At 35.7% G+C, this 14,872-nt stretch overlaps 2 protein-coding genes across 4 annotated transcripts; both read left to right on the top strand.

The window, feature by feature from the left end:
- The first annotated feature begins 217 nt into the window (after positions 1 to 217).
- LOC104894287 (probable BOI-related E3 ubiquitin-protein ligase 2) lies at positions 218 to 4,253 on the top strand. Of its 3 annotated transcripts, XM_010680481.4 has the most exons (4): positions 218 to 633; positions 1,670 to 1,776; positions 2,393 to 2,751; positions 3,636 to 4,253. In XM_010680481.4, exons 2-4 carry the CDS (start codon positions 1,674 to 1,676, stop codon positions 4,170 to 4,172), a joined length of 999 nt encoding a protein of 332 aa, XP_010678783.1. In that variant the 5' UTR covers positions 218 to 633; positions 1,670 to 1,673; the 3' UTR covers positions 4,173 to 4,253. The 3 variants fall into 3 exon arrangements, with proteins under 3 accessions (XP_010678783.1, XP_048500066.1, XP_010678784.1); XM_048644109.2 differs by lacking the exon at positions 218 to 633 and having other exon boundaries at positions 1,624 to 1,776; XM_010680482.3 differs by lacking the exon at positions 218 to 633 and having other exon boundaries at positions 2,317 to 2,751.
- Positions 4,254 to 7,909: 3,656 nt separating this feature from the next.
- LOC104894286 (triose phosphate/phosphate translocator, non-green plastid, chloroplastic) lies at positions 7,910 to 13,977 on the top strand. Its single transcript, XM_010680480.4, has 9 exons — positions 7,910 to 8,443; positions 9,751 to 9,873; positions 9,964 to 10,116; positions 10,265 to 10,350; positions 10,448 to 10,532; positions 10,961 to 11,080; positions 11,186 to 11,254; positions 13,344 to 13,473; positions 13,612 to 13,977. Exons 1-9 carry the CDS (start codon positions 8,048 to 8,050, stop codon positions 13,686 to 13,688), a joined length of 1,239 nt encoding a protein of 412 aa, XP_010678782.1. The 5' UTR covers positions 7,910 to 8,047; the 3' UTR covers positions 13,689 to 13,977.
- Positions 13,978 to 14,872: the final 895 nt, after the last annotated feature.

Below are 14,872 nucleotides of genomic sequence, written 5' to 3'. Positions count from 1 at the left end.
TATAATTCAACATAATCCGTCGATATCTCAATTCAAGCTAACTCAAGCCTTTATAAATTTAACCGAGTCAATCGCATAATATTTACAAGTTATCTCGTTTCATTTACACCCCGCTACTAATTACCACTACGGCCCTACGGCCCCTACCTTTGAAAAGACACCAAAACGTTACCCCTATGAGGAAAAGAAACGGATAGTAACCGAAATTATAGAAAATCAAAGCTTAGTGGTGGGAAAAATGAATGAAAAAAGCTGCACAAATATAGAGAGTAAGAAAGAAACGATATGGGGGGAATTGAAAGTCCTCTCTTCTCTGTGTGGCTGTGTCATCTCATCTTCCCCCGTACTGTTGTACAAGTGGGTATTCAGTTTTTCGCCACTCCCCTTTTTTCCTGCTTCTTCTGCTACGGCAGTGTACAGTTTTTTTCTTTCCCCCATTTTTTTTCCATTCACATAAAACATCTTTTTTTATCGTTTTCTTCCAAAAACTTCTCCCTAAACATCCAAATGATTCTCTCTCTTCTTTCTCCTTTTTTCTCACTTCTTTTTCTCTCTTCTTTACCTCACCATTAAACTACTCTTTACCCACTTTCTTTCATCATCATCATTATTGAGATTTTATTTCATTTCAAGGTGAGTTTTTTCTTCCATTTTCATTCTTATTTTGTGGGTATTCAAGATTTTCTATGAACTTTAAAGATTTCTTATGTGGGTTTTTTTTTTTGGATGTTGTGTGTAAAGTTTTGTTTTTGTTGGTTTTCTTTAATCTGGTTGTTGTTTGTTAAAATGGGTTAGATTTGTTTTTTTAAAAGGGTGGCTAAAAATCATGTTTGTTTGCTTTGAAAAATCCTTTTTTTTTTTTTTTGGGATTGATATTTGGTTATGATATTATGGATTTTAAGATGATTGGTAGACTTTTTGATTAGGAATGTTGATTATGCTTTGATTTCCTATTCTGGGTATTGATAAATCCTGCAAATTTTGAAGGAAATCTTCTTGTATAATTGCTGTTGATGTTGTGTATTCTTACTGTTATTAGACTTGTAGCAGTGAAAGTGTATGTTACTTTCTCTTTTTTTTCTCCCCTAGCAACTTTAAAATCTGCTAAATGTTGTCAGATTGTGAGAATGCTTGTGATATGGGTCATTCTGCTCCTTTGAGATTGTTGACTTGTGGTGCTTATACTCCTGGATTCTTAAGTTTGATATTAGTGATTTTGGTTATTCTTTGATTTTGGGATCTTTGTCTCTGATATGATGAAGCAATCCTGTAACTAAGATATCTTGACTTTATTTGCTTTCTTGTTGACCTTGATGAAGTTGATCTTATTGGCATTGTGCCACTTGATTTTGTTTGTGCTGCATTTCCAGTTATAGTTTGTGATCACATATTTGATGCTTTTCCAGTTTTCCTTATACAGTGCTTGATATGTAGAAATCAGTGTCTTGTGTTGATCAGCATTGTCGTAAAGGAAGGGTTTAATGGAGGCAGAGACATGTTTGTCTAGTTTTAGATCTATTCCTTCTGATTTGGATATTATGTGCTTTTCTGAATGACATATGTATTTGCAATTATTTGTGCTTCTTTTTATATGATGTTTGAGACTTCTTACAACATATGCAGTGACCTAATATAGAGTGTTAACACTAGCTTGGATGGTTTTCTTCAGGAGCATGTTTGGAGCTAATGATACGAATCCTATGCTTCCTGTTGCCAGAGAGGGCGTAAGGTTGCCGTATAATCCCAATGTAATACCACCACCAATGCAATTAGATGGTCAGTCATTTCCCTCTTGCCTGCTTCTTATGGAACTTTAATTACTGGTTCCCCTTGTTTGCTCGACTCCTAATATGTGTGGTGAAGTAGGTGGTAGTTATGACTTATCTCTGTAGTAAAGATTTACTTCCTGGACTCGTGTTTGTTATTTGAGTTAGTAGTTTTTTTGTAGTTTGCATGCTGCCATTTGAGTAATGCTTGTATTTAACGCGTATTGGAAGTGAAAAAGCTACTTATTTTTCTTAATAACTGTTGGTTGTTGTTGCCACAATTGGCTGTACGTGTCCAGTTTGGCCCTTCTTTATAGTTCACTACAAGTTAGGGTGCATTTTTGTAACCTTTATTTTTCAGAACTTGTTGAATTGTATCCGAACTTGTTGGCACTTATTGAACTATTAAAATTTATTGAAGCTTTTTGTCCAAGTACTAATCTGAACTTAGTAGACTTGAAACTTACATTTTTAAGGAGAAGCGAATGCAGTATTAGAGTAATCTTATCTTATGTGCCGAGCTTGATGTATGTGGTTTGGATATTTGCAGTTAATGATTACCTTGTTCTGGCTGTTGTTTTGGGACTAACACTGGAAAGTGTTGTATTGACCTATATATATGGCAGTTCCTTTTGGCTGTAATGCTGATATGATGAACATGGTTGGAAACAAGAACACATCCTTGGTGAATCTACCTGAGAAAATAGGAAGAGGCACACCCATCTTTAGCCAGCACAATTTTCCTGTGACATCATATGACAATATATGCCAGAATGAAACTGGGCAAGCCAGGAATACACAGAAGCATATTCCTGTTTCCACTGGACTCAAGCTTTCATATGGAGAAGAGGATCACAATTCTTCCATCTCATCTGCTGGTGAAAGCGTAATGGTTAATTTGTCATCGGTACTGTCTCACAATGATGATCTGCAAACAGAGTTTATGCGGCAGACTGATGAATTTGATCATTATATTAGAATCCAGGTTCATTTTACTTTCTTTCTGGTTTTCTAGTAATTGCCAAATGTCTCATCTTCATAAACATGCCCTACCTTGAAAACCTGAAATGTAAATTTAGGGTCATGATAAGATACATCTGCCTTGTATAATGCAGCATTACATATAGTTGAAGACTGAAACTTATCTTCTGATTTGGTATTAACATATCTGCATCAGAATGTCAACCTTCCTTGCTGTCTCCCTTGATTTTCATTAGATTGGATGTCATCAGACTATAGACCTTCCTTGTTGTCTACCTTGATTTGCATAAGATGGGATGTCATACGCTGTTTTACACTGTTATACTCATTTATTCATCAACTGATCATATATAGTAGTTGTATTATGTATAACTTTATTTGTACATAAGTATCATCGAATGAGATTAAATGATCATATACTATGTGTGTACTTCAGTGCTTTTCTGATTGGACACAAGTAAATATATGGGAAAATTGTTCCATAAAGTTATGAGCCATTCAAAGATCTCACATGATAATTTCGCAAATTCTTTTATGAGACAATCTGTCAGTCCTATTAGGTCTTAGTTAAGCAAAATACAATAGAAGTTACAAAACTTAGATAAAAACTTAGCCTGGCAAAAAGGTATACATGAAACTTTGAAGTTAAGAAGTTACACAGAAAGTCTAAAAACTTAAGCAACACACGAAAAAAAAAAAGGTCAGACTGCCTGACTAGGGACCAGTTGAAGAATATTTACTTTTGATCTGTTGGATGATAATTTGTTCAAATTTGAGGAGAGATTCTTAGAGTTTCCCATCTAGAAAGTCAGAGACAAATTGGTACGTTATGTGAATTTATTACACTTGGTGCTGCATCAACTCATTTATTGTTGCCATTTTCAACAGGAGGAGAACATCAGGAAGGGCATTGCAGAACTGAAGCACCGTCACACAGTTTCTCTACTGAATGCTCTTGAGAAAGAAGTAAGCCACAGGATACATGAGAAAGATGCGGAGATAGAGAATCTGAAGCAGAAAAACAAGGAGTTACTGGAGAAAGTAAGGCAGGTAGCTGTGGAAGCTCAGTCGTGGCACTTGAGAGCAAAACATAATGAGTCTCTTGTGAATGTCTTAAGGAACAACATCAATGAAGTCTTTCTACAAGGCGCTGCTGCTTTATTGAAGGAAGGTTGTGGCGAGAACATGGCAGATGATGCTACTTCTTGTAATCAGAATGTTCTAAATCCATTAGCCAATCATCATAACCATCATCCATCTTCGAAAGAGCTGGCGCATTGCAGAGCATGCAAGAGTAAGGAGGTTTCTGTTCTGATATTGCCTTGCAGGCATTTGTGTCTTTGTATAGATTGTGATGCTTTCATTGACAGTTGCCCTGTTTGTCGAATGAAGAAGGCGGGAAGTCTACAAGTATACATGTCTTAAACTATACATAAAGAGATTAATTTGACGAGTTTGGTTAACCAAGTTATATATCGAAAATTCTTTCAGGATTTCTTCCCCTTACAGATTTCCCATTTCGCAGCATACTTGTCTTTTCTTTTTCCCCTCTAAGCTCTGTTACTCAGACTCTTCATTTCCCGTCAAGTAGCCATGTCGGATCCTTGACACTTAGACATTGATGGGACACTTTAACACTTCATTTTAGGCCAAAAAATTGAAAAAGTTCCACAAAATTGCCGAGTCAGATACTTAGGCAAGTACTCGGGTCAGACATGGGTACTCGAGTCTGAGTAACGTGGCCTCTAAGTTTGTGATGATTACTTGTTTTTTTGACCCCCTCTAAATTTCTAGTGATTTTTATTCAGCACAAGCAGCGTTAAGATACTTCTTTGTGGTTTATCATCTTTGTGGACGATCTCAAAGATAATTTTTTTTGTTCCTGCAGTTGTCCCCTGATAAGAAGTATAAATGTATAATCCTGACATAATCCTATCCTATGCAGTCCTACACATTAGTACACAACCGTTCTGTATATAAGAAGAGATACATTGACATTCTTACCTTGTGTTTTGCAAAGCATGTAAAGCTAGTAACGGTAAACATGTCAGTATACTTCTTCGTTACGTGGAGAATGGTTAGATAAATTAGCGACACTCCCCACAACCACCAACGACGACTGCCAGTAGTCGGCAAAGATGGCTGCAGCTAGCAACCAACAGTAGTAGCAACTGCAGGGATCAGTTCGTAGTAGCAGGCTTTAGCCTACTGTTTTGTTGCTTACTTGCCATCACTGATCACACTCAACTTGCTGTTCTATGACCAGCTCTCACCTGCACATACACGCACCTTCGCCCGCACACAATCAGCAAGCACAATGACAACCCAGGTCACCAACTTCGACCAACCAACAAACTTATTACACAACGCAGTGACTACTGACTAACCATCCAAATGATCATGATAATGGTGTGAAGATTGCAGAAATAAACACGCAATAATATAACTAGATAACCATAGACTGATCAAACACACATGACATAAAAAAGACTTATTAAGCCATGCTCACATTAATCAGGAAGCGTTTTTTATTGGTACAATTGGGCTAGTGGTTGAGACAATCTCGTCCAAGAACTTGGCAAAAACAAGAGAGAGCAAAAAGACAGGAAATTAAAGAGAATATTGAAAGTAACAAAAACGAAAGACGGCGATATTAGCTTATGGCCTATGTGAAGGAAACCAGTCAATAGTGCACCTAGTTCAAATTTGAGTTTAGATTCGTAATGAATCTGGACTGCAAATATAAAAGATATTAGGAAATCACTATTAAATTAAACAAGGCAAGTATATTAGAAAAATATGACAATTTAAAGTTTATAGTTAAAAATGAGTTTTAATTTAAAACATCATCAACACTTTTTTATGCACAGTAGTCATGAATTTTATAAATGTGGAAGACAAAACTTAATAAATAGATACATATACATATATGAGAAGTTGATTTAGTAAGTTCGAATAATCAAAATAAGTAGTCTAACAAACAATATAACAAAATAATGTCATAACCAATATTTTGCGGTATTACATAGTATGCTAACAAGTACTCCCTCTGTTTTTTTTTATCATTCCTACTTTGACTTTGCACGTTTGCCAATGCACGTTTTAAAACTTAAATATCTTTCATTATATATTAGTAAAATTATAACGATTGAATATTAATAAAGTACTAATTGAGACGAATCAAACAAGACCCCACATGACTATGTTTTTTCTTATAAATTGAGAACATTTGAGAAGATTCTCTCTATGCATGAATAGTGTCAAGATTCTAAGTGAGAAAGATAAAAAAAAACAGAGGGAGTAATTTCGTATTGATGGCCACTTGTAAAAGGGGAACTTTTTACCCTTAATTCCCTCTACTCTTCTCCAAAGTGTTTAACTTGCTAATCTAGATCGGATTAATCTATAAGGTAATCTTAGCTTCCTAAAAAGATTTTTTTTGTATCGATATAAGCCAACCTTTTCTACCTCCATAATTTTCTCTCTCAATTCCTTAGTGTATTATGAAAAACTCCTAAATTATTATAAAGAACGCATATATCAGTGACATTTTTGGTAATTTTCGTGAAAACAACAATCATCATACTCCCTATTTTACATAAAAAATTCTAAACACTCTTGAATTCATCCAAATATTAATAATCTCATTGATATATAACACTATTTACATATACCTATATAAATTGTGACAACCTATAATTCACTAAGGTAGCGTTTAAAAACCCGATTTTTTTTAATTTTAGTATTTCAACTCTAGAAATTGAAAATTACGCATTTGAATTTAAATTCCTCAAACTCATTTGGGAAACATGGGAATTGAATTCATCCAATTCCTCAAACTCATTTGAGAAACATGAGAATTGAATTTCAATCTGGGCATGGGGTGAGGTCACCAGCAGAGGTGGAGGAAGAGGAGTGAATTAGAGGAAAGAGAAAATAGTATAGGAGAGAAATTGAAATGATAGGGGAAGGGGGTGAGATTTACACCATGTGTTTTTAACTTGGGTTAGAATTAAACTAGATTTGGTACAATATCAAATCCAATTCCATTGAGTACCCAAACAAGTGAACTGAGATAATTTCATCATTCTAAATGAAATGATGGTTCCCAAACAGACCCTAGTGGAATTTGGGATCCTTCATGACAACTAGCTAATATCACAAAGGATATAAAACTTCTCTTGAACAAGTTCGACTCTTGATAACTCAAGCACATCTTCAGAGAAGCAAATTTATGTGGCTGATTGAATAGTTAATGTTGAAATTTTAGTTAACTCTTTCTTTTGTTGTTACTCCTTGTACTAACCATCATCATTTTCTTCTATTCTTATAAATGATGCATCACGAAATCTACTCAAGCAAAGGACCTCCTAATATTATTTTTCTTACTAAAAAAAAGTTAACTAATGAAATGCTTAATTTCTTTGTTTAATTCATTAGTCAAAATCATACTACTAAAAAAAAAGCATTTTGCTAATGGGGAATACTCCTACCACTTTCCAAAAGAAACAAATATCCCACTCTTCCCTCACTAAACACCAAATCATGGTCCATGGCCACCAAACACCCAATTGCTACAATTATTCCATATTCACTCTTCACAAATTCGTCCACCAACCCAAAAATAAGACAACCAAAATTCACCATCTTTCCCTAAATCACACCTAAAAAATTCACAAAAATACAAAACTTAGATACTACACATGCTAGTATAAAAATTATGATGCGAACATGTACATGAATTACAAGTCAATTTCAATGGTATGACTTCCTATCTCCCACATGGGAGACCAAAATTCAAATCTTAGTGGAAGCAAATTTAAATATTGTTGGGAAGGAGGGAGGGGGTTGGGGCTTGTTGGACCTCTGGGTGAGTGATCCTGTACGAGAGTAGCCTAAAGGTAATTTATCTTACCACGAGTTCTCGAAAGAGGCCCAAAAAAAATTTTTTACATGAATAACAAACCAAATGAATATATGCTCATTTATAATTGGTATATATTCATTCATATCTATCTTTATGTACATAATTTAATCATGCATATTTATTGTGATTCGTGAATATGGTCCTATTCCTACAAACATGTATATATGCATGTATTAATTTGGGTAAAAATACACCATTTCTTTAAAAAAAAAAAAAAAAAACACACCAATAATAAAAAGCAGAATCCACGCCTTTTTTCATTCATTTTCTCTCTCTCTCTCTCTCTCTCTCCTCTTCTCTCACTCCGCTTTCTTCAGCGGAGCCTCCAACGTAACTTCACCAACTTCTTCATCTACTCCAAATCATCCCCAAAATGCAGAGCTCTGCAATCTCAATCTCACCTTCAATTCCTCTTCTTAAAACTCGCAAAAACCCTAGTTTTCAACAGCATCGTCTTATTTCCTTCAATTCACTTCCAATTCGTCATTCTCTCTCCTCTAATTCCAGAAGTTTGTCTGTTGTTAGTAGTTTGAATGAGGATTCTAGCTTCAATTTAAGCCGGCGATCTTCGCGATTTGATGGATTGGTTTCTTTGCCGTCGTTGAAGAAATCGTCGGAGGATGAATTTGTTGTTAAAGCGACGTCGTTGCCGGAAAGTGCGGATTCCGATGAAGCACCGAAAGCGGCTTTATCGCGGACTTTGGAACTAGGGATTTTGTTTGGGCTTTGGTATATTTTTAACATCTACTTCAACATTTACAACAAGCAGGTTATATTTTCGCATTTTTCGCATTTTTTTTTTTGTTTTTAAATTGGACGATATGTGTTTTATGGTTGAAATTTACGTGATACTTGTAACTTTTATGTTTTTTTGTATGAATGAGTGAAGAAATTGATTGATTTGGATTTTAGTTTGTGAATAATGTTATACTGAATGCTAAAATTGTTTAATTTTTTCATACTTTCATATTTTAGTTTGAAGTGAAAATGACGAAGAAATTGTGATTATAAGGTTAATGAAAGCACTCCAGTTCGTTAATAAGAATCTATTAGGTTTTAGTTGGTGTAATTGATGGAAAGGATGGGAAGGAAAAGGAAGTTTAGATGAATTTACTTGAATGAGCGTGGATCCGTCGAAGATTCGAATGGAGTTTTGGAATGAAATGATATATTTCTTACTAGATTGATGGTTTTTAAAGCATAACACATATATAGTAATGGCGTATTGCGTATGCTGATGGCAGCTCGTTTGTGAGGCTGCTACCATGTGTATGATCTTATGATTGCTCTCTAAGCTTTGAGGGCTCGTAATTTTTGGTGTTCTTGAAGTAGAAAGCGTTCGGACTGTCCTTTTAGTAGCTTCTTTCAGAAGAGCCCTTGCGTTCTGGATTTCATTTTATTTATTGGGAATATCATTTGGATTTTGAAATGTAGGACTAGGATTCAGGTATGGCTGGTGGAAATCTGGTGTTGTGTGTTTATGGTGGAGCTAAGTTTAGAAGTTTTTTTTTTTAGTTTTTTGAAGGTGATACGGGTATTTCGAGGGTTCGGTGGAAGTATATAGAGTTAGAGACCTAGAGTGCAGATGGGGGTGCCATAGAGGTAGTGTCAGTGATGTTTCCTACTCCTCCTTTTGCCATTAATTTCTAAAAGGATATGGATAAAGCTTTTCAAAATTTATCATGGAGTACCTTTTCTTCATGAATATAATGATATAATTTTTAAAGTATTATCAAAATATTTTGAGAGAAATTAATGATCTTAGTTTGAAATCAACTTTATGGGAGCCTTATAACATGGGATGTGCCCTTGATTGATTATCCTATACTAAGCAAGTCATTCGGAGTGTATGTTAGAATGCTGCTTTTTGAAATGAAGTAGATTTGTTTGAATGAGAGTACTGGACTTCTCTTGTTTATGCAGATTTCAGTTGTCTTTTGGCATAAATTGAATAAATTTCTTGAGTTTATATTGGTTTTTAAGGAATGCTTTGATCCAAGGTACTCAATAAAGTAGTGGCCCTATCTTTAGCGCAGCAACGTATATTCTAACTTTATACGATGATCTTTCCCGCAGGTTTTGAAGGCATTTCACTATCCCGTGACTGTCACAGTCATTCAGTTTGCTGTTGGGTCAGTGCTTGTAATCTTTATGTGGATGTTCAATCTCTATAAGAAACCGAAAGTCAGCGCTGGACAGGTGATTTATCAGTTTGTTTATACTGCTATCCTAGACAGTTTTATTCCAGGCTGCTGTTTTAGTTTTCTTATTTCAACTGTTGTTTTACAGCTAGCTGCTATTGTGCCATTAGCAATGGTACACACCTTAGGCAACCTCTTCACCAACATGAGTCTTGGTAAAGTGGCAGTATCGTTCACTCACACGATCAAAGCTATGGAGCCATTTTTCTCTGTTATACTGTCTGCTGCCTTTTTGGGAGAGGTATACTTTACACCTTTTTCATATGTTTATTATCACATACATAAATGTTGAAAATTTGTAGGTCCTCTGATGTGTACGATTAGCCTTCTGTTCAGCCAATTTAATGCTGCTTTCTGTACGGATTAATTTTTATGATCCTTTGGTGTAGACTCCTACTCCTTGGGTTGTGCTCTCACTTCTTCCCATCGTTGGAGGGGTGGCTCTTGCATCTGTGACTGAGGCCTCTTTTAACTGGTAAGTGAATGTGCTATTGTGCTTCTATGGATCCATTTGGCCTGCAACATGAGCCTTTGCTTAATAATTTTTATGATTTCTTATTGTTTCCATAAAGGGCTGGCTTTTGGAGTGCTATGGCTTCTAATGTGACAAACCAATCTCGTAACGTCCTTAGCAAGAAGGTCATGGTAAAGAAAGAGGTAATACTTATTGTCATTAGCTGATGTTTAATCCTTACTAATAAATACTTCCTCTGTTTCTTTTAGTTGCACCATTTTCCTTTTATGGATGTTTTCACCATTTCCTATTATGGTAAACTTTCTGGGCCTGAATTACCTTCTCGTCCTCACTTGACTTACCCATCCATCCGATTTGGAGATTAGATCATGTGCATTTATGTTCATTTTCACTCTCTTTCCTCTTTTTTTTTTGCTTAAACCAAATGGTGCAGCTGAAAAAATCGGAGGAAACATGTACCTGGCAATTTTGTGTGTTGTCGAATCTTTTCTTTTGCTTGTTTGAAAGCATATTTCTTTATTTATTGTATATTACATACAGCACATTGGTTTTCTTATTTTAGGATTGACTTTTGTGATTTTGAGTAAATCTCATTTATGTTTTTTGACAGGAATCAATGGACAATATCACACTCTTCTCCATTATAACAGTTATGTCTTTTATACTCTTAGCCCCAGCGGCTGTTTTCATGGAAGGTGTCAAGTTTACTCCAACATATTTAGAAGCTGCTGTAAGTATATCTTTCTGTAGCCCTTCTTTTGGACTGTTGAATGCTGCAGACTAATCCTCTTAACGTATTGGGCATTGGCTAATATGATTATCCTTGTTGTGGCAGGGAGTGAATGTCCAACAATTATATACGAGGTCCTTGCTGGCTGCGCTTTGCTTCCATGCTTACCAACAGGTAACACTATACCTTTTCTCTACTTACATCTTGTAATTGCGTCGTCTTTCCTTGAATTGGTTCATGACACTGTTTTGGCATCATATCTCTGCTATTTTGCTTCTTCATCTCTTTCTATTAGTGATTTATGCTTGTTCTTGTTGTAACTTACTGTTAATCAAAGTGTGTATGTAGGAGCTAATGAATCTTTTATAATAGAATGTGGGAGCCACTGTCAGTATCTGGTTGGCTTGTGCCCTTGTCTCTTTTAAGTTTCGAATATCTTTGATGCTCAACTGTATTCTCTGTATCCTTTGGCTAAGAACTGATCATCAGAGATGGAAAAACAAAGGAAAATCACGTGAATCAAGTGAGGTAAGGAAGGAATAGTTAGATAATACAGATCAATCAGTTTGATGTCAGCACTATTACATAAAGCCTACTCAGTACTCACACTTTGAGAGGGGATATTCTCCTACTGAATAGTTTCTTTCTACTTTTCTCATTTTCCTTTATGATTTTCCTCCATTTATTTCATCACTACAACACTGTTCTGCTTCCCCTTTTGTCTGTTAACTAACTTTTCATAGAAAGTCCCCTCAAAAACTTTTCATAGAAAGACACACCTATCCTTTCTTTTAGTAATCTGTAAATAACCCAATTAGTTATCCCTAGATTTCTTTTAGCATAAGTGAACTGTGTAGGAAGTTTAGGTGAGTCCCTACACATGTCTTTGCTCACAGTTGGCATTCATTAAGATTGCTGAAATTGGGTCCTCTCTTCAATATGCAAAGGGCCTTACTGGGTGTTTTTCCAAATCTCTCCAAGAAGTGGAATCAGTGACAAATAGAGGAGAGGAAAGGAGTGGGTTTTCTAGAGGTGTATGGTGCAATATATTTCAAGGAATCCTCTCTTTCATTCTCATGCTCAGCCTCGCTCTCGATCTCCTCGATGGATAACCTTGATTAGATTGCCAGTGCTACTATTTTCTTCTCCATCTCTAAAACTAGCTCCCTTCCCCCTGCCTCTTGAGTTTTGGCAGTTCAACTGTTCACGTCATGGATATTGTCCTTGGCCATCTAGGTGTCAAATGCTAAGGGTATTGGAGGTCGGAGGCACTAGAAAGCGGATGACAGTGACATGACTGGTGAGATGGATGATGGTTAAAATTACTGGGGATTCTGCTGCTTAGTCAACATCTTTACTTCGACCTTGGAGTCCTTTGATACCTCTAGACAATGTATAATTAGATTGGGAAGGGGGGGGGGGGCGAGAGATTGGGAGGGTGCAAACAGGGTATTACGTTCATCTCAGAAGCATGGTCAGATTGAAACGAATACTTGAACAAAGAAACATAGTTATTGTTTCAATCCTTCAATAGGGTAAACCAAACACCAAACCCTCTTGTTGACTATCGAAGTGGAGTGAGGGCATATGATCTTATGTTTAAAATTTGCTTTTTGCCCTTTGGTCATTGGTGGTACCTGGAACATAGTGCATTATGATTCCTGAAAAATCATATCACAGTAAGGAAAGCATTCCTAAATGATGTTGAACTCTGGCCCTTGACTATAATATATGGCCTCTGGAGAAAATAATTTGAAAAGAGTATGCAGGTTCAGGGGATGACTACTTTTGTTTCTGGTCCCCGAAGCATCCGTTTACCTTGCAGAAATTTTCTAGGAACCCCAAGCTGGCAGTACATCAGAGAGGATGTTCATTCATGCTGTCTTTTTTCTTTCTTGTTATTGCATTTTAAGGGCCTTTGGTTGCTCTTCTGGTGGCAATGATGTTTAGTCATTATCACTCTTTCACCCTGAGGTTTAAGAGTGTGACAGTTTATTTCCACTACTGGCTTTGTTAGTGTCTTGTGTAGCTTTACATGTACCTTGTATTATAAAGTCTGTCGTCAAATTCTTGAGAGGTAGAGTTATAATATTATCATTGTTATACTTTTTATTTTCTTCTCTAATGAAGGGTCCGTGATTTCTCCTCTAATAGCTTCTGTTTTGAAGAGGCACAAGTCTTATTCTTACCGACAAGGCCTCAACAATTCTAAACATCATAATTTCCTAAGTCCATTCTTATATGTGTTGTTTGAATCCTCCAGGTTTCTTACATGATATTGCAAAGGGTATCCCCAGTTACCCATTCCGTTGGTAACTGTGTGAAGAGGGTGGTCGTCATTACGAGCTCTGTTTTATTTTTCAAGACACCAGTTTCACTTATCAATGCTCTAGGTAAAGTTCTTATGCTTTCTGCATTATTCACCTTTTCTTCATCTGCTTAGTTATGTAGGCCAAAATTGTGACACCATGTTAATGCAACGGGTTTTCCCAGTACTCACATGTAAAACCCCGTATCATTCTTCTTTGCAGGCACTGGAGTTGCACTTGCCGGAGTCTTCTTGTATTCCAGGGTAAAGCGCATCAAGGCAAAGCCAAAGGCAGCTTAATTTTGATTTCTGGAAGTGCATTTTACCTTTGTCTTGGAACACATTTATCAATTAATTGTAAGAACAAAATTGTAGGTCAGGTGAGGCATTTGTAATTCTCCCCCATATTTTCATGCAAATGCTTTGGGGGTTGTGTTTATCCTTCTTTTGAGAAATATTCAAAGTTTCTTGTAGACAAATAGTGAATGTTGTAGTTTTTTTTCTTGATCTGAAAATAGTTATGAGATGTAGAGTTCAAAAGTTTTTATTCCCTATCATCAATCTAAACGTCAGTAGTATATATTCATCATCTCATGTTTGTGGAGTTCATTCATTATATATCCAGGTGTACTATGTGCATGATACACCAAAGATTAGTTTTTGCTCATTTGGAACTCTCTTTGGTAATTTTGCTCATTTTGATGATTTTAAATGAACAATGAGCAAAAAAAAGTACCTTTTGGTGTGTACCATGTTCATGTGGTATGATAAAATTTGTACTTCCTCCGTTTCTTGCAACGGTTTGATGTTTACACTATTTACCAACTCTACTTAGTTTATGTTTGGTGATCATAGTTAAGGAAGAACATATTCATGTGGGATCTTGTTAGATTCGTCTGAATGTATATTTTTCAAATATATACTTTTTATAATTTTATTTATCATTAATTAAACTTATTGATAGTTGAAATTATGCATTAACAAGCGTGAAAGTTAAACTAATGCAAGTAAAAAGAAACAGAGGAAATACATATATGTGGTATTAAGCTATGTTGTAGTCAGATTTCTCGATAAATTTCTCCATGATGAAAACTTTAGGTACAGGTAAACCCTTTCAGTTGGGAACTTTCCTTATAATGTTGCACTAAAATGTTTATTGCTAGTTTACCATGTATTACTGCCTCTATTAAACGAACCATTCTAGACTTAATAGGCTTGTAGCATTCCCTCATTGGAAATAATCCATCAACTTTGTAATTCCCATCTTTATTGTACTATTACCTCCACAAACTTTTACTTTGAAAGTGGTATTGACTTGTATGAAATTTATGGAGTAAAAGTGTAAAACACATGTTTAGATGGAGTTCCTAAAAACATTAGGGTATGGAATTGGAAAGGGTAATTGAACACTCCTAACATCATAGGGTTAATTCATTGCCAATTTCTCTTGTGCAGTAATAATAAAAGCCTTCACTCTTTCTTCC

The sequence above is a fragment of the Beta vulgaris genome, chromosome 5 (assembly GCF_026745355.1).
Source record: "Beta vulgaris subsp. vulgaris cultivar EL10 chromosome 5, EL10.2, whole genome shotgun sequence".
In the NCBI taxonomy this organism is placed as follows: Eukaryota; Viridiplantae; Streptophyta; class Magnoliopsida; order Caryophyllales; family Amaranthaceae; genus Beta; species Beta vulgaris.
Note: the sequence above shows the minus strand (reverse complement) of the source record. Positions and strands in the feature narration are given on the sequence as shown.